Source organism: Hyperolius riggenbachi, chromosome 8 (assembly GCF_040937935.1).
Source record: "Hyperolius riggenbachi isolate aHypRig1 chromosome 8, aHypRig1.pri, whole genome shotgun sequence".
Lineage (NCBI taxonomy): Eukaryota > Metazoa > Chordata > Amphibia > Anura > Hyperoliidae > Hyperolius > Hyperolius riggenbachi.
Genome location: NC_090653.1, coordinates 235,850,009 through 235,874,266, shown reverse-complemented (window position 1 = coordinate 235,874,266; position 24,258 = coordinate 235,850,009). Strand labels below are relative to the sequence as shown.

The following is a 24,258-nucleotide window of genomic DNA, read 5'->3' as shown; positions in this document are numbered from 1 at the left end:
ACCAGCTTAACACACAAAAACAAATCCTGGGTCAGAATATTGTCCTGAAAATCCAGAAAAATTGTAACAATCAAAGGTAGCCATACATCTAGCGATGATGGGCAGATTCGACCAAGACAGTGGCATAGCAATAGGGGGTGAGGAGGTAGCAACCGCATCGGGACCCACCCTCAACCACAGTATTAGCTCTTTATTGGTCCTATGCTGATAATATTCACTTCTATAGATGATTAGAATAGCAGCGATCATTAACACACTGTTTCCCATCCCTTTCTTGCACCTCGGACACTGTGGTTGTCCTTGATTGGTTTTGGTGTGGCGTATCAATTGCTATGTATAGAGTGCTTGGGGGGCACCAACGTACATCTTGCACTGGGGCCCACAGCTTCTTAGCTACGCCACTGGACCAAGACATAAATACCTTACACTGCAGGCCGATTCCCGATCCATTTCAGCATGAAATCTCTCGGGAATCGTCCGTGCCCGCCGCGCAGGCCACCTCGCCGTTGTTCCCTTATCAGAATCAGAATCAATTTTATTTCGCCAAGTAAGTTTGCACCTACAAGGAATTTGTCTTGGCAGTTGCTTAACAAACACAAACAAAAACAATACAAGGGCAGACAGTGTGTATATTACAAGTCAAGGACATTATAAGCAATGTGAGAATTGTTCATTTACAGTTCTGTGCTGATTACTATCAAGTCCTGGCAGCTCTAACGTGGTTCAGCATTAAGGATGGCTACCGCTTGAGGAAAAAAGCTGTTCCTGTGTCTAGAGGTTTTGGTAGCGATTGACCGGAATCTTACTCCTGAAGGCATGCGCTGGAAGATGGAGTGAGCTGGGTGAGAGGGGTCAGAGGCAATTTTGGTTGCTCTTTTTCTGCACCTGCTAGCGTAAAGATCCTGCAGGGAAGGTAAGCTACAGCCAATTATCCTTTCCGCTGTTCGGATGATGCGCTGCAGCCTCCCCTTTTCTAATGCTGAGCAGAAGCTGAACCATACAGTCATAGAAGATGTTATGGTGGATTCAATAATTGCAGTGTAGAACTGCACCATTAAATTTTGAGGTAGGCCAAACTTTTTCAGCTGCCGTAGATGGTACATCCTCTGTTGCGCTTTCTTGACAATAGTGGCAGTATTGTTATCCCATTTTAGGTTGTGTGATATCGTGGACCCAAGAAACTTGAATGACTCTACCTGGGTTATTGTGGATCCATTTATGGTTAAGGGGAGGTGCTGGGGGGAGATCTCCTAAAGTCTATTATCATCTCCATGGTTTTGAGAGCGTTTAGTTCCAAGTTGTTGCTGCTGCACCAGGAGGAAAGCTGTCCCACCACATGCCTGTAAGCAGATTCATCCCCGTTTTGTATGAGACCAACTACAGTTGTGTCATCTGCAAACTTCAGAACCTTAACAGATGGATCTGTAGAGATGCAGTCATTGGTGTACAGTGAGTAGAGCAGTGGGGAAAGCACACAGCCTTGGGGTGCACCAGTACTGACGGTCAGAGAGCTTGATGTGTGTTTACCAAGTCTAACACGCTGTCTCCTATCGGTTAGGAAATCGGTTATCCATTTGCAGATGGATTCAGGTATGTGTAGCTGGGAGAGCTTGCTGTGTAGCAGAGATGGCATTATGGTATTAAATGCAGAGTTGTAATCTATAAATAAAATCCTGGTGTAGGTTCCTGGGGTGTCTAGATGCTGTAGCACATAATGCATACACATGTTCACGGCATCATCTGCAGATCTATTAGGCCTGTAGGCAAATTGCAGAGAGTCCAGCAGGGGATCTTTGATAGATTTCAGATAAGCCATTAATTATGTATAAATGTGTATATATGTACTGTATATCTATGTGCATTTATACATTACCTGTCCTGTATCACGGTGTCCGTCCTCTTCCCAATCAACCGCTATTCCCTATACACACCAGTCGGCGTGGTGTGCACGTGTGATGTCACACGCCAGCGTGCTAAGCGCCAGCGGAGTGTATGTGAAGTGTAACGGATAGCAGAGAATTCGCAAGAGGATGGGCACTGCGACAAAGGACAGGTAATGTATAAATGCACATACATATACACACATTTATACATTAGGATAACAGCGCTGAGAGTTTTGACTCTCGTTCCCGATATCGCTCACCATTTCACCCACGCACATGACCGACCAGGATGGCCCAACATCTTGCAGCATGTCCGACCGATTAATGCGACCAATTTTGGCTCGAAATTAGTGGCGTTGTTGATCGGGAATGCACTTGGCGGAATCGATTTTCATCCGACCCATTTATAATTATTGGAATCGGATGGTCGATGGCCGCCAAGTCGCCTAATGTATGGCCACCTCAACACAGACCAAATGATTGATTAGCACATTAATATCACTTGCCATATCACTGTCATGCTGGAGTCCATGTTATCAGTGGCGTAGCTATGGGGCTATGGGCCCCGGTGCAAGTTTTACATGGGGCCCCAAGCGCTTTATACATAACAATTGATACACGCAACAAAACCTGCCAAGGATTTCCACAGTGTCAGAGGAAGGGGATGTGAAACAGTGTGTTAAGGATTACTACTATTTAAAGCATCTATAGAAGTGATTATATTACCAGCACAGAACCAATAAAGAGCTAATATTTTGTTCGAGGGAGGGCCCTTCAGGGCCCCTATGACCCAAGGGCCCCGATGCGGTCGCTACCTTTGCACCCCCTATTGCTACGCATGTTATGCTAATCAGCATTGCCTGTGGACTTGCTAAAATGAGCACCGTCCTTTTCTTTCTTAGCAGCTGTGTGAAAGAATTCCATAAAGCACTGTGGCCCATATGCAATTAACTTTTCTTCTGAGTTTTCTCCTAGGAGATAATTTTTCACATTCTCTCTTGAATAACTTTTCAGCACTTTACAATTGAAAAAGTACCAACACGTAGCTGGAAAAGTATTATCAAAACTATTTTAAGTATTTTCTTTCTTACTTGGCGAATTAAAGGGAATCTGAAGTGAAAATACACTTATGATATAATGATTTGTATGTGTAGTACAGCTAAGAAATAAAACATTATTGGCACAGATATGAGTCTCATATTGTTTCCAGTACAGGAAGAGTTAAAGGGATACTGTAGGGGGGTCGGGGGAAAATGAGCTGAACTTACCCGGGGCTTCTAATGGTCCCCCGCAGACATCCTGTGTTGGCGCAGCCACTCACCGATGCTCCGGCCCCGCCTCCGGTTCACTTCTGGAATTTCTGATTTTAAAGTCAGAAAACCACTGCGCCTGCGTTGCCGTATCCTCGCTCCCGCTGATGTCACCAGGAGTGTACTGCGCAGACACAGACCATACTGGGACTGGGCCTGCGCTGTGCGCTCTTGATGACATCAGCGGGATCGAGGACACGGCAACGCAGGCGCAGTGGTTTTCTGACTTTAAAGTCAGAAATTCCAGAAGTGAACCGGAGGCGGGCCGGAGCATCGGTGAGCGGCTGCGCGGGCACAGGATGTCTGCGGGGGACCATTAGAAGCCCCGGGTAAGTTCAGCTCATTTTCCCCCGACCCCCCTACAGTATCCCTTTAAGAAACTCCAGTCGTTATCTATGCAAAAAAAGCTTCTGTGAGTTTAACATTATAAAGTCGGGGACAGCACTGTCTTTTGAAGCTCTTATCTCAACTGTCTTTCATTGTTTCTTCTTAGTTTATGGTTTTTCTGCAGCGAAAAGTTTAAAGGGTCATATAGCCTGCTGTATGAAATCATTTAAAATGCTGAGTGTATTGTGGAAACTACAATTATTAGAGAATGATGCAATGTTATAAAAAAAAAGCTATATACTGTATATGAATATAAAAATATGACACTATTTTCTTTGCTACCAATGTTCTGTTAATTATCCGTACTGCACAACCAATTCATTATATAATGTGTTTTTTTCGCTTCAGTGTCACTTTACAAACACAGAACATTTATGTGTTTTTTCTCGCGCTTTTCTCCTGGCGGACTCAAAGCGCCAGAGCTGCAGCCACTAGGATGCGCTCTATAGGCAGTAGCAGTGTTAGAGAGACTTGCCTAAGGTCTCCAACTGAATAGGTGCTGGCTTACTGAACAGGCAGAGCCTAGATTCGAACCCTGGTCTCCTGTGTCAAAGGCAGAGCCCGTAACCATTACACCATCCAGCCACTTTAACAGGCAGCTTAAAAATATCACTTAGGAGAAAACTCTGGAGAAAAAGTTAATTGCATAGGGGCCAGTGTGAAAAGAATAGCTCTGTGGTGCCTTCTCTTGCAGGTGTCACCATTGGCATCAGTCTGGTCTGCCTATGCCTAAAATCAGTCCTGTGTGTTCGCATTACTTACAGATCGATGAGCTGCGCATCTTCTCATGGAAAAACTTTAGCTATGCCTTGCACTTTCATTATTTTCATTTTCAGCTATTTTCAGGGGCCAGAAAAAACAAGGGGACTTATGTTTGCAAATTCACTTATAAATAAGCTTGTTCCTAAACCGGCATCCAAAAGATCATTAATGATTGCTTTAGGAGACTGCCAATGTGTATATGTAACACTGCTACTGTACCTAAAGTAGGTAATGCAGTATATCGGCTTATGTTTATCTATATATTGATGTTTAGCTAGTTTTGCTTACAACAGTCACAGGGCTCTGTGGCCGTCTGTGTGAAAAACATGGGCACCATAAACTGACACCAGAACACACCAGTCTTACTGGTCCTGTGTACCTCCTCAGGGCACATTCCCTGTTACCAGATTCCTCACAGAGATGAAAGCCACACAGGAGCGCATGACATACATATTCTGCCTTCCTGTACAGACTGAGCAGCATACAGCAGCCTTGTCAGGGAAGGTGTAGTATTTTGCAGTCTATAATGAGTTAAAGGAAGCAGGTCATTTCACAAGGAAATTATCTCTGAACAGTAAAATTAAAACACTTAATGGTTAACTTTGTCCTCTGTAATAATTGACTTGTTAATAGGCTGTTCCTCGAGTAAGAGAGCAGTTAATGTGTAGCCGCCATCAGCATGTGGTGGGAGACAATATGGGCCTCGTATAAACATGTAGGAGCAAGGGGTCATTGCTGCCCAACAGCCAATCAGATTATCCCCTTCATTTACTAACTTACCTTAAATTTGGATACTTACCTCAGTAGGGGGAAGCCTCTCTTTGAGCCCACCATACCCCCACAGGACACTCCTCTACCTCCTGGCCACGCTACCAACTGTATACAAGCGAAGCGCATCTATACAGGGCATGTGCAAATAAGGTGTACAGACGGCTTCCTTCTACTGGGCATGTGTAGACCTTACTCACGCATGCCCAGTCCAGATGGCCTCGTACACAGAGAGTACATGGCTAGGAGAAACATATTTGAAATATCAAATATGCTTAGAGGAAGCCAGCTATGGAATTGGGCGGTGTAGGGGGACTGAAGCATGTTGACTATCTACTACTGAGGTAAGTACTCTTTTCACTTCAGGTATGCTTTAGAAAAAATCCATACCAGTTCTGGCATTACACCATCATCAGGTGTCCTGACAGCATAACGCCGAATCCGGTCGGGATTACAGACTGGGCATAATTTCTACTGCTGTTTGAACTTGATGCGCTTTTAAGCGCTGTTACTTCTAAGGGTCCTTGTCATAGGGACCCCGATTTGAGTATTTACTCAATGGTGAGTATTTTTTTTAAGCACTGCAATAAAGCTGTTCTAATTTTCCTTTGAATACTGATTATGCCTATGGATTGCTTTGGTGATGGTCACAATTTCTTTGCAACATATTTTGAGCATTGGGTGACTGCAGGTTACCATTCTTGTGAATACAAGTATCCAGAATGACTATTGATAGCAAGGGCTGAGGCAGTTTTGTGAGATCCTATTGTGCCTACTGTGAAGTGGGAACCTCTCGCAGCTGCTTTTTAATTCCAAGAGTTAGCTCTGGTTGGATAGCGCTTGCATTACTCCTTTTCTGCATATTTATAAGTACACCGATTTCTAAACTGTTATAGTGTAAGGTAATCTACTGTCCTTCTGAGGATCCTATGGCCAGGCCCATGCTGCATTCACTTAAGGCATGCATGTCCAAAGTTCAGGCCCGAGGGCCAAATGCAACCCACCTAGCCTTTTCTGGTGGTCGCCAATGCTCCGTGCGGCCCGTAGGTCACAGCTGTACGGCTGCATGCAGGGGCCCACCTTGTATTGTCACTTTGCCTCCCACTTTGCTTGTCTGCAGGTTATCAGCCAACACTGTAGCAGTAACAGCTGCCACTAAGCCAGCAGCAGTAACAACCACTGATTAGTAGCTGCCACTGTGCCATATTCACACAGTGTATGGGTTATTCCCGGGGAAATACTTTATATGACAAAATGTCACAGGCATCATGGATGTAATAACAATCAGCAAAAACTGTGTTTAATTTCGGTAGTTCGCGCACTCTCAGGAACAGTGATATGGCCCTTGGCCTAAAAAGTTTGGACACCCCTGACTTAGGGGCACAGTTGATTAGAACGTTCTCTACACCAGTAATGCATGTGAACCAACAGGTCGGAGTGACTGAGATGTCTTGTTTGTACATTACAAGGATGTATCTCCTCAGGTGCTGGGAGTCATTTTAAGCCTATAATTTGTTTGAGAAGAAACATCATTCTGTTTTCAGAAGATTCTGCGGGGCAGGCATTCCTGGACGTATGCAGCGGCTTTATGTATGTCATATGTGTCAGTCGTGGTGACTTACTGAACGGATTTATAGTGTCTTCCTTTATTCTTTATTGATTTATGACCAGAATAAAACGACAACAACATAACATGGTTTTCTAAGTCCCTTTGACAATAAATGCCGCTTGCTTGTATGAGCTCAGTTCAATGGAACTCATAGCGTAAATACCATAATAATTGGTTCCCCAACAGCTGTGCACACACATTCCTGAGTTTTTTTGGGCCATACCATCCTGAGAGACAAAGTACAGATTGCCTTCTTGAAATAGGAGGTTCTTGCAGGTGACCAATGCCATGACAGGCAACGCCCATAATGCTTCTTCTCAGGACATAGCTCTTAGGAAATCCAAAGAGATGGGTTTATCATTCAGACAACCTGATGCATCTTTAAGCCTGATTTAGTAATCTACATTCCCACATTTCTGCCATCTAACTCAAGCTCAGAGTAAGGCATCCAGAGAACTGACATCAAAGGTTGGGTACTATGGGCCAGGCCCAACAGTCTTTCCACCACTCTCCATACATGAAAAGTATTCTTCATAAAAAACAAGCCTACAACAACTTCAGGCTGCCGGTGGCCACCCCACATCCTTCAGGGCGAGACTAGTGAGCATTTCCTCTATACAAACCCATTTCTTAGTCCTTTCAGCCTGATGCCAATCCAGGATCCTCTGCAAGTGAGTAGAATATGAATAAAATTAGAGGTTGAGGAGGGGTAATCCTCCCTTTCTCTTAATTCTATAAGGAGTTCTTCTACACATTCTAGTCTTCTTCTCCGCTGTACATGATGAAAGTTAATATTTGTACAAAGTTGTACCCTGGCACGCTTCTACATTCTGGGGGGGGGGGGGGGGGATCCTCATTTGTGTGGTAACAGCTTCTGGCCCTTCACAATACACTTGTGAGGGGGTGGGGCCTCACTTATGTTGGGGGTGGAGTTTATAGAGAAATAGTCTGCTAGCCGATCTCCTGTGGCAGCTTAAAGGGGTTTTGCCACGGGATCTTCATGCACAGTAATTCCCAGCTGAGGCCGTGTGGTGCTGCCACTATTAGGGCCTCAGGGCCATTTCACACCAGGGACGGTGCGGTATTTTTACCACACCTCACTGCGGGGAACAAAAGTCTATGGAGGCATTCATATTGCCACAGTGCCACGTGGTGCGAAGGAAGTGACATTTTCGCCACATCCCTCGACGCTAGGACAAAACTACATTAACGCGGGTACTTGCATTGCTCTGTGGTGGACCGGAAGTCATGTTACACTATGGCGATGCAGGGATTTTAGAAATGTTGGCATCGCGACATTCATTCATTCGGAAGCGTATTTTAACAATATGCTTCCGTGAACGTCCCCATACCCAAAGCAGGAAGTGACGGCAAGCGCGCATCACTTCCTACTTGGCTGTTGGCCAGACAGGGAACACCGCGTACTAACATGGTGCTCTCTGAAGGCCTGTTTCTGATGGAGCAATGCAGAGCGATGGGTGCGACGCACTGCATCGCTGCCGCTAGTTTGCAGTGTGAAACCAAACCGGCCTCACATTCCCCAAAGGCCCTAAACAGCAGTACTGTTTGTACTGCTCTGATGCCATTAACACAGGTCAGTGAGAGACTTATGGCAAATTCAGTCCTGGCCAGGTGACGTGCAGACAGCTGAATCTCTGATTTTCATTTTAGTTCTGGAAACAGTTGCTGTAAGCGGTGATACCTGTGCAGGAAAGATAGCATTCTGACTCCTATCTGCTATGGAACAGAAAGGCATGCTGGAACCTGTAGTTCCATCTACTGATAAGGCATGCAGGTAGATGCACGTTCCCACAGCACACGCCTGAGCACAACTACATACATCTACAACAAACATAACAAGGTATAAGTTGCAGGTCTGTTCCACCTGAACACCAATGTGTATAAACAGTGTTTACTCATTGTAAATGACCGTGTACATACGTGTAAGCCAAAGAGGTTTTCAAGGAAACAGAGTAAAGAAATACAAACACACCTGAGAGCAATACAAGTTATCTACACACTCTACCTCATCCTACAACTACGAGAGGAAAACATTCTCAGGAGTACAGAGCTCAAAGTATCCCTTTATGGAGGGACAGTCCCTCTTTCGGAACCAAAACCTGTCCATCTTTCTTCCTCATTTGTCCCTCTTTTAGTGCTGATGTAGAGATATTTGTAAATATATGTAAATATATACATATATAATTTGTAAAAATTTGTAAATATATGGTAGGTTCTCTGCTAAAAACATGTTAATATTACTCAAAGATTGTTCAGACCAACAGACATTGCCTGTCTGTACATACACTATATATTATCAACAAAAACATTAGCGGATGCTAGGAGAATGGTACTTGCCTGACTGCATTGTACCATAGCAACAGAACGCATCGCTAGCCTTGGCCTGGAACTGGTGCACAAGGAATCGCAGCCGGGCGACAAGCTTCAAATGTGTGTATGAGGCTTTATTAACAATGATAAATATTTACATTCATTATTTTACACCTTTTTACAGATACAGGCACGCTAACACTAGTATGTACAATGTCAGCTATGTCATTGCACTTAAAGAAGAACTCCAGTGAAAATAGTTTAATAAAAAAAAATGCTTAATTTTTACAATAATTATGTATGAATGATTTAGTCAGTGTTTGCTTATTGTAAAATCTTTCCTCTGCCTGATTTACATTCTGACATTTATCACATAGTGACATTTTTACTGCTGGCAGGAGATGCTGCTTGCTTTTTTGGCAGTTGCAAACAGGTGCAAACAGCTGCTATTTCCCAAAATGCAACAAGGCTCCCACGATGTGATGTCAGAACCATGTCAGCCATACAGAGCCCCCTGATGATCCGTTTGTGAAAAGGAAAAGATTTCTCATGGGAAAGGGGGTATCAGCTACTGATTGCGGTGAAGTTCAATTCTTTGTTACGGTTTCTCTTTAAACTTATAGCAAACAAGCTACAGTCTGTGCTGGTCTTTGTTGACTAATCTATCTCAGCCTTTCCCTACTGCTTGTACAAAATTAAGGCCCGTTCACACTCAGCATTGCAAAACGATAGCAATCAGGATGTTCTGTGATTTTTTGGCGATTGTGATTTGCAATTCTTAATGTAATCTCAAGAAAAATGATGCATGCAACGAGATTGCGATCGGTGGAAATCGCAATCATACTCCAGTCACTACAGTGTGAATATTCCCTTAGGTTTAGTTGTGCTGCAGCACTTTGCTGATCTCCTGAAGCTAGTTAGCAGCTCCTGGACCATTCCAACCTTCTTCAGTTGGTGAAGGAAGTATAGTCTCTGCTGGAGATGGTTTTACCCAGGAGGCACACGCTTGCTACACTTTCAACCATCAATGTAGATTGGAGGATGGGTGGGGCCATGCTTCCTGAAATTGATTACCATCTCAATGGTCTAGGCTGTGTTGAGGAACAGCCTATTCTCCCTTCACCACCGGAATATTCTGTCAACCTCATGATGGTAGGCCTGCTCGTAATTTTTGGATACAAGGCCCATGATGGTGGTGTCATCAGCAAATTTGATAACCTTTACAGAGTTTGCTATGGATCTGCAGTTGTTCGTATAGAGAGAGAACAGGATCAGTGACAGGACGCAGCCTTGTGGGGCACCAGTGTTGGTGATCTTTGGTTGAGAGGAGATATCACTCAGCTTGACCACCTGGGACCTATTGGTCAGGAAGTCTGTAAACCATAGTCGTAGGGCAGGGTGGACCTTGAGTGCTTCAAGATTGTTCTGTAGTATGTGGGGGCAGGTGATATTAAAGGCAGAGCTTAAGTCCAGAAGGAGGATCCTGGCGTCTGAACTTAAGTTGTCCAGGTGGTCATTTGTGAGCTCCAAGCAGATTTCGGTGGCATCATCTGTGGATCTGTTTGGTCTATACGCAAACTGGAATGGGTCCAGTAGTGGCAGTGTTGAGAGATTAAGGTGGGACAGGACCAGTCTTCCAAAGGTCTTCATGAAAACGGATGTTAGGGCCACAGACATGTGGTTGTGGAGGTTGGAGATTCCCTGCTTTTTAGGGCCAGGGATGATGGTAGGCATCTTGAAGCATGTAGGAACTTTGCTTTCCTGAAAGGCCTTGGCGAAGATGGAGGTGAGAATGGAAGTCAGCTGCCGTGAGCAAGTTTTTAGGTAGGTTGGTGACACACCGTCAGGACCAGGGGCTTTCTTTGCGTTCAAAGTTGACAGGTGGTGAGGAACTTCGGCCTCACTCACAACTGGAGGGGGTGAGCTCAGACCTGGGACATTATCATCATCAGTGGCTAAGGGGTGGGCGGATGACGTTGCTATCTCCAGGTGCTTCCACTGGAGTCTCGAACCTGCAGTAGAAATTGCTGAGCTCCTCAGCTAGCTTAATGCTTGGTGTTGCATATTGAGAGGGGAGCTTATAATTGGTGATGTCTCTGAGCCCTTTCCAAACAGCTCGTGGGTCATTTGAGCAAAGGTTGTGTCTCATTCTCTTAGCAAACTCCCTCTTGGCGGCTCTCAATTCCCGGTTAAGGTTGTTTTTTGCTGTCCTGTAGTCCTCCTGTTTGACCTCCCCACCAGCCTAGTACCTCTCTCAGCATTGTACTGGATGTAATGTATGCCGTTTTAATTTTTCTACATTAAAAGTGAAGTTTTATAAGGGATGTGCAAAGCCCCTTTTTTCTACCCATTGGATTTGCTATCTGTATGTTGGTAATTTGCACTCCTGCAGTGATATTTTTCAGCCTTTCTGTGCATGTTTTTTCTTTGTTTCTTCATATTATCACCTCCTGTTTACCGGACTTGAGTGCAGCTTCTTTGCTTCTACGTAGTTGCCGTAGTTTGTTGGAGAACCAAGGTTTGTCATTCGGATACACCTTGAAAGTCTTGGTTGGAATACAGGCTTTTTGCAGAAGCTGATGCATGAGGAGACATCCAGGTTCAGTGCTTCCAGGTCCTTCCAGTCAGTCCATTTGAAACAGGCTTAAAGTTGGAGCTTAGCCCCGTTTGACCATACTTTGGTGGACATGAAGTGAACCCGAGGTAAGAGTTTTATGGAGGCTGACATATTTAATTTCTTTTAAGCAATACCAGTTTGCCTGGCAGCCCTACTGATCTTCTGCCTCTAATACTTTCAGCTATAGACCCTAAGCTCAATTATAACTCTATGGCAATGATTTCACTGCCACAATTGCCGGCGATCGTGGACATTTCGCAAAAACGGCAATCGCAAAACGTGTTAACGGCAGCATTTTCTGGCAATTCTTGAGCAATCAATACAGTGCTTATAAAAGCACGAATCGTGAGAATGTATAGTGATTTTACAGCACTAATCTCTACCGTTTTGTGCTTTTAAAGTGTGAATGGGCCCTAAACAAGCATTTGCAGATCAGGTGTTTCTGACAACATTGTCAGAATTGACAAAATTAGCACCATGCTTGTTTCTGGTGTACTTCAGACTACTGCAGCAAAATGAATCAGGCAACTGGTATTGTTTAAAAGGAAACAAATATGGCAGCCTCCATATCACTCTCACCTCGGGCTCACTTTAAGAACTGGTTTTGTTGACTCTGCCTGTAGGTGGGGATCACATATATTAGGGAGTGGTTGGAGGAGCGTATTGAATACAGCCTCATTTTATATTGTTGTAAGCATGCATAGTTATAATTACCGTATGCTAACACTAGCACAAATTGATGATGTTTTTTAGCAAAGGCAGCTTATGTGAGCACTGTTATAGTGTTTATTATATGTAAAATTATAGACCAAATACTATTATGCTTACATAACACACTATGGCTACCTTGCTATGATCTATTGTATGTTTAGACAAAACACAGTACATGTATGGTTAATTGTGCACTGGAAGGAAGGCAACGCTTGTAAAATAGCTACAAAAAAGTGCATAAAACGAAATTTAAGAGCTGCTTTGTGTTGCATGTGCTGAGTTGACATTCCTCTGCATTGAAAAGAAAGGCCACTAATCCTGTGTGATCTGCCTCAGTGGAACCAGAACAACAACCAGAATTTTCTGGACCGCTTAAAAGGTTAAAAATTAGGGTTAGCCCACCCTGTGTATCCCCTTTCAGGAGGGCAGCTCTGACTGGAGCAGAATGACATTGTTCTCACACACTTAATTTGCATATATTCAGCAGTGGTGCTCTGGGAGACATCTTGAGCTCACTCCAACCTGAATTATCGCGAATTCTTTCTGTTTTAGGAAAGCAAATTTTTGTTTTTCTCACACACTGTGACTCAGCTGCATGCTTCTTGCTGGTATGTGACTCACAGGAGACTGAAGCCAAACATCTGCACAACAACCGGCATACAGCAATAGAAACAAGGCACCCTCAATATTCCTCTTACTTTAAGTTCCCCTTAAACACCTCCTCCCCTCAGCGCATGTGCCAGCTCTAGTTCATACTCCCCAACTTTCTGAGATAAGAAAGAGGGACACTTAAGCCATGCCCCTTCCACAACCCTAATTCAAACCACACTGGTTTTCCTTCATAATAACATTTGAAAATAAGACATATCAATTTAAAGGATGGGAATAAAGTTTAGACTCAGTTAAACACATTTTTCAGTAGATAAAATACATACAGTGGGATGCAAAAGTTCGGACAACCTTGTTAATCGTCATGATTTTCCAGTATAATTCGTTGGTTGTTACGATAAAAAAATGTCAGTTAAATATATCATATAGGAGATACACATAGTGATATTTGAGAAGTTAAATGAAGTTTATTGGATTTACAGAATGTGTGCAATAATTGTATAAACAAAATAAGACAGGTGCACAAATCTGGTTACCAAAAAAAAAAATGAAATCAATGTTCAGTAGATCCTCCTTTTGCAGATATTACTGCCTCTAAAACGCTTCCTGTAGGCTCCAATGAGAGTCTGGATTCTGGTAGAAGGTATTTTGGACCATTCCTCTTTACAAAACATCTGTACTTCATTCAGGTTTGATGTCCTCTGAGCATGGACAGCTCTCTTTAACTCACACCACAGATTTTCTATTATATTCAGGTCTGGGGACTGAGATGGTAATTCCAGAACGTTGTACTTGTTCCTCTGCATGAATGCCTTAGTTGATTTTGAGCAGTGTTTAGGGTCGTTGTCTTGTTGAAAGATCCAGCCCCGGCGCAGCTTCAGCTTTGTCACTGATTACTGGACATTCGTCTCCAGAATCTGCTGATGCTGAGTGGAATCCATGCGTCACTCAACTTTGACAAGATTCCCAGTCCCTGCACTGGCCACACAGCCCCACAGCATGATGGAATCACCACCATATTTTACTGTAGGTAGCAGGCGTTATGCCCCTTGTTATGCCCAACTAACTCAATTTTAGTTTCATCAGTCCACAGCACCTTATTCCAAAATGAAGCTGGCTTGTCCAAATGTGCTTTAGCACACATCAAGCGGCTCTGTTTGTGCTGTGGGTGGAGAAAAGGCTTCCTCTGCATCACTCTCACATACAGCATCTCCTTGTGTAAAGTGCACCGAATGGTTGAACGATGCACAGTGACTCCATCTGCAGCAAGATGATGTTGTAGGTCTTTGGTGCTGGTCTGTGGGTTGACTCTGACTGTTCTCACCTTTCCTCGCTTCTGTTTATCCGAGATTTTTCTTGGTCTGCCATTTCGAGCCTTAACTTGAACTGAGCCTATGGTCTTCCATTTCCTTAATATGTTCCTAACAAAGACAGCTTTCTGTATCCTTCCCCTAAACCATGATGAGGAACAATCTTTGTCTTTTGAGAGTTGTTTTGAGACCGCCATGTTGCTACTCTTCAGATAAAATTAAAAGAGGAGGGAAACTTACAATTGACCCCCTTAAATACTCTTTCTCATAATTGGATTCACCTGTGTATGTAGGTCAGGGGTCATTGAGCTTACCAAGCGAATTTGAGTTCCAATAATTAGTTCTAATGGTTTTGGAATCAATAAAATAACAACAGTGCCCAAATTTATGTACCTGCCTAATTTTATTCTAACAAACATTGCACACTTTCTGTACATGCAATAAACTTCATTTCACTTCTCAAATATCACAGTGTGTGTCTCCTATATATTTAACTGACATTTTTTATCGTAACAACCAACAATTTATACAGGAAAATCATGATGATTAACAAGGTTGCCCAAACTTTTGCACCCCACTGTATATTTACATAGATCTGTATATCAATCCTGAAAAAGGGACAAATGAGGAGGAAAGAGGGACAGAGGGACTGGGTTCCCAAAGAGGACTGCCCCTCCAAAGGAGGGACAGTAGGAAGCTATGCTAGTTTACAGTATGCCTTCATCACATCACTGCTGGACTACTGCAATGCCCCGTATACAGGCTTTCCAAATAAGGACCTGTACTGCCTGCGGTTTGTATGGAACACAACTGCCAGGATGTTAAACCTGCCACTGCCACATAACAACATAACACAAATTCTCTGCTCTCTCTACTGCAGGGGTCTCAAACTCAATTTACCTGGGGGCCGCAGGAGGCAAAGTCAGGATGAGGCTGGGCCGCATAAGGAATTTCACAATCGCGGTGCATCGCCGCCTCTGCCCGCCCCTCTCACTCTTCCTTCACAGAGAGGGGCGGGGAGAGGCGGCGATCCGTGCGGCGATTGACATCAGGAGGGGCAGAGCTAAAGCTGAAAGCTCTGCCCCTTCCAGGAAATGCCGGCGGATTGCCCCCTGGGCGATTTGGGGGCTCTGCAGCCCTCGTTTAGCGGCGGGGATGTGGCGGATTACTTGGGAGCACTGAAGCGAACTATAAGGAAGCTTTTGCCGGCGAGGGCCACAAAATATTGTATCGAGGGCTGCAAATGGCCCTCGGGCCGTGAGTTTGAGACCCCTGCTCTACTGGCTAATCCTGAAATGCAGAATCCTCTTCAAGACTGGCTTACTAACATTCAAGTCTCTGCACAATATAGGCCCTGGATACCTGAAGTATTTGTTGTAACTCAGTGGTTACCAAACTTTTTTGGGTGAGAACACCCTTGATGGCTTAGAAATTTTCTCAAGGCACCCCTCGGCAAAAACAACTACAGAAATGCCGTTATGACCCTTAGCAGGCGACAACTCACGCCAAGTAGCTAGTGATGCTTATTAGGCACTGTGATTCCTCTCATGTTCAACTTCAACCATGGTTGTGGGACTAAAGGTTAACTAGCAGGTAATGCAGCCATATTATATATCAATGTGCAGTTGCATTGCCTGATGGTTTTGCATAAAGGATGGGGATGCATGCCGAGGCACCCCTAAAAAGGTGCCCGAGGCGCACCAGGGTGCCACGGCACCCAGTTTGAGAACCCCTGTAACTACATCACTTCTCCCACCTCAGATCAACAGGATCAAATAACCTGATCACCCCCAGAATGAACTTTTATACCTTTGCAACCAGAGCCTTTTGTCATGCTGCTCCTACCCTTTGGAGCTCCATATCACATACAATCAAAACAACTCCAATCATGGAAAAGCTACCTGTTTAGTCTGGCATTTCTAGACACAGCTTTTTCCTCTGTAGCTCATTCCTTGGAGTAGATAGTTGGCCGGAACGAGATGAGATTTAATATGTGTCACTTTGGCGGACCAAATATTTATGTCTTAAAGGGGAACTGAAGAGAGAGGTATATGGAGACTGCCATGTTTATTTCCTTTTAAGCAATACCAGTTGCCTGGCAGGCCTGTGGATCCTCTGCCTCTAATACTATTAGCCATAGCCCCTGAACAAGCATGCAGCAGATCAGGTGTTTCAGACTTTAAAGTCAGATCTGACAAGACTAGCTGCATGCTTGTTTCTGGTGTTATTCAGATACTACTGCAGAGATATAGACCAGCCGGGCTGCCAGGCAACTGGTATTGATTAAAAGGAAATAAATATGGCAGCCTCCGTATACCTCTTACTTCAGTTCCCCTTTAACATCAGCAGCATAAGGCTTATGAAAGGTTTGTTAGAAAAAAAAACCAAAAAAAAACAAAACACTAAATTCAAAATTGAAGACGGCCGATTCCAATAGTAATTAGAATACAAAATCAAAGCAGTGGATATCACACACGACTAATGAGCCAAAAATACTATACTTGGAACTGCAGTTAAGCTTGCTTCTTCTCCTCTGTGGAATCAGCTGTTGGGTGGGCCATTCAGATGTGACCATGTGACACACAAAGCAGGAAGAACAAAACACACCTAACTAGGTTTCCCAGAATCCCAGCATTTCAGCTGAAACCATGTGGGTAAAATTTTCCAAACAAATTCATATGGCATTTAGAATGAAGGTACCCACCATCAGCATACCATGGATTCAAGTCTGCTGGTGGCACAAAAGATACCTGTACTATACAATTATTCATCTGTGCTCCACTAGAGCAAACCTGAAGTGAGTATAAACTGAAAAAAAAACAATTGTACACACAAATATAGTCCATGTATGCACAGAAGAATGAAGCTCTTGAACGAAAAAAGCTGTGCAAGACTGACCTTACTCACGTGGAGCATGGCGCATGGAGCATGGAGGATTTGATTTCTGCAGCTCAGTCCCCCATCAATTAGCACTCTCAAACTGCGCACAAGACAGAGCTATTTAGGTATGAGCTCCCTATCCGTAGTGGCGCTGATTGAGACTGGAGCTGCTTTGCTGCCAAGCGCTAACCTGCGAGGACAAGAACCTCAGTTTAGTCAGCATTTAATTTAAGCCTGTCGTCACTCATCATTCCTGATGCTCAGCTAAGCATTTATTTTTGGAGTAGGGTCTGTCACGCTAGGTTTGAATGATAAATATACCTGGTTGTCATCAGCGTGGCAGTGGTACGTCAGACCATGTTTTTGGATGATTGAGTATGGTAGGGAACTCCCTACTCCATTCACTGCAGCATTGTTACACCTCCAGCTGTCCCTTAGCAGATTGCTATGCTGCTGTGCGTGATCTGTAGGCTAGTCTGCAGCTGCTTGCTGGATAACAGCATGCAGACTAAAGTTTCATGCATGTGCATAGCTAAAAGGAGCATACAGATGCACAATTTCTGTTGCCCACAGGCATCTGGACTCCATTCTTCTGAGGACAGCCCAGTGCTGGGTTATGTACAGAGGTGCCGCTAGTCTAGAGGCTAGCAGCATGTTCAGTAGCTATGGAGGTGTACGTTGGTACGACAGCGCAAGACGAAGCAGCATGTAAGTAGGAGAATAATAGGCTTGGCCGAGACAATCCACCAGTTCAGATCTCTCAGTGACACATGGGGGGAGGGGGCAGACGTACAGATTAGATGCTAGATTCTCCACAGAGGCACTCCTAAACCATTTAGTGTGTGTACAAAACCTTTCAACATATCGAATACTGATCTTTTATAACAATTAAATAAATGAAGCCCATGGTAGACTAGATTACATTTTTTGAAGTGTCCTGGTGCTTCTTGTTGTTGGGGTAACCCCTGTTAGGGATGATCGGAAACAGCAAATTCCGTTCCGCCGAAATTCACGGATTCTGCCAGCGCTTAATTCCGTCGCTATGAAAATCCGTCGGATTTTCGTAAATTCTGCGGAATTCCCCTCACTCACTCCCTACTCCCTCCTTCTACTCTTGTCTTTCAGGGAATTGTAGGATTTCAAAAGCCAGCTTACATACCTTGGCCGGGAATCGAACCCAGGTCTAGTGCTTGGTAGGCAGTTCTCCTCACCACTATACCACCACCAACACTACATGCTGAAGCCAGCATACATTGGCCAAGAATCGAACCCAGGCCTACCGCTCTGTAGGCTGCTATCCTAACCATTATACCACCAACACAACACACTACAATGCTACATGCTGAAGCCAGCCTAGCATGTACCATTGTGATATACCCAAGAGACCACTCTCTCTCTCTAGGATTTGATGCCATTGAACTGAATTTTCAGCTTAAAACCATCAACGGATACTGACAAAATTTCACAGGCAATTTCGGAATTCCGCCAGATTGAAAAAGCAATCCCGTTCCGACAGAACGGAATGACCAATTTCCGCCCAAAATTGCGGAAAATACAATTCCGCGGAAAGCGGTGACCATCCCTACTAGAGAGAGAGAGAGAGAGAGTTGAATCTACATGGCTATCTGGGGTTCTCTTCGGACAACTGTTGAACACAAAAGGCAAGGCCATGCCTGGGTGGGCTTGAACCACCAACCTTTCAGTTAACAGCCAAACGCACTAACCAATTGTGCCACAGAGACTGTGTACCACAAAGACTGTGCACGCAGTTGCTGTTGAATGATTTTATGGGGATGTATGTGTGTCTTTTGGAGGGAGGAAGTAAGTCTGCTCCAAGAAGTTTCAGCATGTAGTGTTGGTGGTATAATGGTTAGGATATCAGCCTACCAAGCGGTAGGCATTGGTTCGATTCCTGGCCAATGTATGTTGGCTTTTAAAATCCTACAAATCCCTAAGCAAGCTAATTTTTCTCTTGGATATATCACAATGGTACATGCTAGGATGGCTTCAGCATGTAGCATTGTAGTGTGTTGTGTTGGTGGTATAATGGTTAGGATAGCAGCCTACAGAGCGGTAGGCCTGGGTTCGATTCTTGGCCAATGTATGTGAGTTGGCTTTTAAAATCTTACAAATCCCTAAGCAAGCTCATTCTTCTCTTGGATATATCATAATGGTACATGCTAGGCTGGCTTCAGCATGCGGTGGTGGTATAGTGGTGAGGAGAACTGCCTACCAAGCACTAGACCTGGGTTTGATTCCCGGCCAATGTATGGAAGCTGGCTTTTGAAATCGTGCAATTCCCTGGAAGACAAGACAAGACCCCTCCGACCCCTCCCTCCGGGAGGAGTGAGGGAGAAAATAAGGAAGTCTGTCAAGCAGAAATACTTTTTAATAGGCAAAAAAGGTTGGTGGGAAAAAATTAGCATTCCGTAAAATTCAGCGGAATTTTGTATTTTTCCACGGAAATTCTGCCAGAGTGATATAGCAATTCCGTTCCGTCAGAACGGAATCACCAAATTCCGCCCGGAATCACGGAATTCTTAATTCCACGGAATCCAGCGACCATCCCTAACCCCTGTTCCTAGTCCCCGCTCGTCTTCATATTTGACGGAATCCTCCAGTCAAATCTTGAAACCAGGAAGCTCTCCTAGTAACGAAACTGTCCAGGCACAAAGTTCCAAATTGCACAAGCACAAAGAAAGCAATTTCACTACCCAGGCACAGTTTGGAACTCACGCCTGAGCACTTCAGATTAGCTCTGCTCTGCTCAGAGGAACTTCTAGGAGGTGCGGGAATTATGAGGACCAGGGACCTTGGAGACAACAGGCAGTGCCAGGACACTTCTAAAAGGGTAATCTAGCCCACCATGTCCTTAATTTAATAGATTTTACCGTTTCAGGTGTACTATCGAAATCATATAGACAAAAAAGCTCCTTATTATAGCTTACACACTAATATAAAACAGTTGCTAAGCGTCGTGCAAAAATACTATAACCAATAAATGCAAAATTCTGAATACTAAACATTTACAACCAAATTTAGGAATTAAACCACGACAGAATGTTGGTATAATTAGCGCACTGGTGCAAGATAACAGGGGCAAATAAAAGTATGTACTGTTGGTAATGTTTCCATCTGGAAAGGTGGTTGTCTCGCGTGGTGACTGTGAAAACTGAGATGAATAAATAGCCTTATCTTGGCAAGATGGGAAGTTTCTCTGTCAATCACCAGTCCCAGCTGGAAACACAGTGAGGGAAGCAGGTTGGTGCTTGAGTGTGATGAGTTTCCATAAAGGTATTATGACTCCCGGAAGTGACGTCACTTAGCCAACAGCCCAAGCATTTTGAGGGATCCACCTCCCTTTGTCAGGGCATGGTGATGTAGGCCAAAAAGATACATTCCATGGAAAAATCGAATGAGAAATATTATTTTGATCAATGGATTTAAATTAAAGGACCAGTATAGTGAAAAAAGTAAGCAGTTAAAATCTGACAGAACCGACAGGTTTTGGACTAGTCCATCTCCTCCTGGGGTTTTCTTTGTTTTCAAAAATATTTCCTAGATGGCAGTAGGATACCAGCCAGCCTCTCTACTCACTAGCACACTATTTTGGTAGTTAGACTTAGCAACTGCCATTCAGGGAATACTTTTGAAAACAAAGAAAATCTTGAGAATCCCCAATTAGGGGATGGACTAGTCCAAAACCTGTCCAGTTTTAACAGCTTACTTTTTTCTATGTACTGTGGTGGTGCTTTAAGCTTTTAGAAATATTTGAGGAATAACTGACCTGTAAATTACGCTAAAGTGGAATTATATATGATTAGTTGAAGAGATACACTCTATAGCACTGAAAATAACTGCAGGAAATCTTAGTTCCTATTAACCCCTTCCCGACTGCCTAACGCCGATAGGCGACAGGAAGGTGGCAGCCCCAGGACCACATAACGCTGAAAGGCGTCAAGTCCTGGGTGGGGTTTGTCAGGGGATAGCGCATGCCGATGTGCGCGCATCCCCATGTGAGTGACGGAGCTTAGCTCCGTCATCAGTCTACCAGCGGCGATTGACGCTAGCAGATTGTTAGACGAGGAAACAGCCCTGTCACTCGGCTGTCCCCTGGAGAGGCTCCGATCCCCTCTCATAGGCTGATGCCGATGAGAGATGATCGTGGGGACTGGCTGGAAGGGGGAGGGGGGTAAATAGACAAATGTGTTAAAAAAATTTCAAATAAACAAATGTAAAAATAAACAAACGGCACCAGCGAACAGAGCCCACCAACAGAAAGCTCTGTTGGTGGGCATAAAAGGGGGGGGGGGATTCATTTGTGTGCTCAGTAGTATGGCTCTGCAGCGAGCTATTAATGCTGCAGAGCACTAATCTGTAACAAATAGCCTGGTTACTGGGGGGGGGGGTCCTGAACTGGATAAAATAATTCTCCATACTACCTGTCCACAGGAACGGGGGCAAATCCTCTTAATGGGGACAGAGAAAAATCATATACTGTAAGGCAGGGCTCACACTTGAGCCTGTGGGGAACAACTAAGGTTTTCTATGGACGATTCTTTGCACGTTCCACACACTTCAGCTGACAGCTGTCTCGCTGTCGGTGATAGGAATTGCATCTGTTGTGCCAAAGAAAAAACAACAAAGCCATTATTTTCTTCCATGCGGAAAAAGGTACATTACACCTACTGACCGTGAATGTACATAGGGAAGCAGAGCAAGCATTTTTGCATGCATGTGATTTCCCCAAGTGTGATCCCTGCCTAAGGCTTATTTCTAAGGAAATATTCATAAAACCTAACCATTCATAAATATTTATATATTTAAAACCTCTAACTGGGGACCACAATTAATAAACGCTGAAGTATGATGTATAGTGACTCATGTAGACATCAGCCCCATTTCATTTTCATTTCTGTCACAAGATCCTGCAAACAGTGATGCAGCAATAGGGACAGTGGCGTAGTAACAGAGTTGCGGCCCCTGGACCAGAGGGACCCACTAGGGGCCTTCCTTCATCCATCTTATTAGCTTTTAATTGCTGCTATACTGGTAATGAACACCTCTATATCGGGCGCAGTGAAAAAAGGGCTTGGCTTCATAATGAAATGGCAGCGGTGGATAACGAAATCTGATAACGATAAACATCGTTGTCAAATTTTGTTAACGATAAATACCGCTGTTAAAACAGACGGGAAATAATAACGAAAATATATTAACGTTAAGAATCATTACGTAATTCAACAATACAGCTTAACCCAACCCTACCTTCACACAGAACCCCCCCCCTGGTGGTGCCTAAAACCAACCACTTCCCTGGGTGTGCCTAACCCTAACCACCCCCCTGGTGGCGCCTAAGCCTAATTACCCCCCAGTGGTGCCTAACCAAAACCACTCCCCCTGGTGTGCCTAACCCTAACCACTCCCTCTGCAAAAACACCCTTTTACACATAGAAATGATAAAATCTTTGATAACGTAAAATCTGTACATACAAAACGAAATAATATGACAAAAGCTATAACGTTGCAAGCTTGTAAAACGAGAACTACTTCAAAAACTATAATGTTCTAATGTTGTTAACAATATTTTTTCAGCTTTTTTCGCTGTATTAACGATAATTGTATTAAAGTCTATGGCGGCCAACTTTTTAACCACCGTCGTCCTGCGCCCTATTTTCCTGCTACCCTTCCTAGTTACACCACTGCCTGCAAATGAGGCAGTGGTATTTTTAATAGCCTGTATGGGAGTTCCAGTGTTCAGCACAGGTTTCCTGCAGGCTCTGTTCTGTGGGGCAAATCACATCTCTGCCTCCTCATTCCTAATGGCCCATACTCACGGGCTGCAAAAGTGGCCTGTCGCCAGCACACGTGAGCGTGTGGGCGACAGCTCCTCGCCAGGTCCCTCTGCGTACACACGCGGAAGAGAGACCAGCGGTGCGATGGAAGCTGTCGCCGACGTTCCTTCTCCCCCCGCTGGAAGCTCCGTATACCTCAATGGAGGTTGCTGTCGCTAGTCCGCGTACTCACGCGGACTAGCGACAGTTGCGGCGGCGACTGTCGCCAGGCGATTGAAACTTTCGCGTGTTGCGGCGACAATTGTAGCCCGTGAGTATGGGCCATTATGCACAGTATGTTGTATGTGAGCGTACATTGCCGTATCCAATCATATCTCCATGGGGGGAAAGGACGCTATAGCACAAGTGTACCCAGGGTCAGGTGCCCAATCACTATTTTGCCACCCATGATTTCTAGATACACCTCTGCTTACATACAAAGTAAAAAAACAAACAATAGTTCCTATTAGAGTCCATACAGAGAGATATACAGAGGCATTGTGCTGAATTCCTGCCTGGAGAAGCATTCATGGATTTCAGTGAATGGAGAGATGGAGAAAGCAGCACACGTCTGTACTTGTGACAGAGTCACACACTCATGGAAGATAAACAGAGAATGAGAGCTGGCAGGCAGGGAAAGTACACAAGACCAGCCTGACCTGACCAGCGAGCAGCCACCTTACCTGAGACCGGCGCCTCCGGGAACCGCGGAACATCCTGACCCTCTGGATTTCTCCTGATGACTGTTACTCCTTCCTGCTATTCAGTTCCGTTCACCTGAACCAGACCCCACCTCCCACACACAGCACTGCACCTCCCTTAGGGAGAGACAGCCCTACCTGGACAGTGACACTCCTAGACAGGGAGGGACGCCTCCCCGGAAACATGCAGCCTTAACTCTTACAGCTCTGAGCGAGTTCATGGGCATAGAATAATGAGACATGGATGGAAAAGATCTATTTTGCTGCTGTAAAGATAACCAGAGATTGCATCTTGATTCCGCCTGCTGCAAATTATTTCAACAACAGGCGAAAACCCAGACAGGCAAAACCGAATATACAGGCAGTCCCCTACTTACAAACAACTCGAGTTACAATTGTTGATACATGCAAACAAAGTTGTCTCCATGTACAAAATATACAGTACTGTTTTTGTTATTTCATGTTTTGTTATATAGCATTATAGCATTTTATAGACTGTTATAAGTAAAGACAAAGACAAATAACATTTATATCATGCTTTTCTCC

At 44.3% G+C, this 24,258-nt stretch overlaps 1 protein-coding gene across 4 annotated transcripts in view; it reads right to left on the bottom strand.

The window, feature by feature from the left end:
• The window catches only part of PRICKLE3 (prickle planar cell polarity protein 3), a 92,260-nt gene that overhangs the window by 34,764 nt on the left and 33,238 nt on the right, over positions 1–24,258 (bottom strand). Inside the window, exon 1 of one of the 4 annotated variants that reach the window (XM_068248363.1) lies at positions 23,695–23,829. The exons of 2 other annotated variants lie outside the window; for them this stretch is intronic. In XM_068248363.1, the coding sequence (XP_068104464.1) occupies positions 23,695–23,727 (33 nt within the window). In that variant the 5' untranslated portion in view covers positions 23,728–23,829. Of the gene's footprint in view, positions 1–17,195; positions 17,324–23,694; positions 23,830–24,258 lie in introns of those variants that run through there. One more of the 4 variants, XM_068248364.1, reaches the window with a different exon arrangement.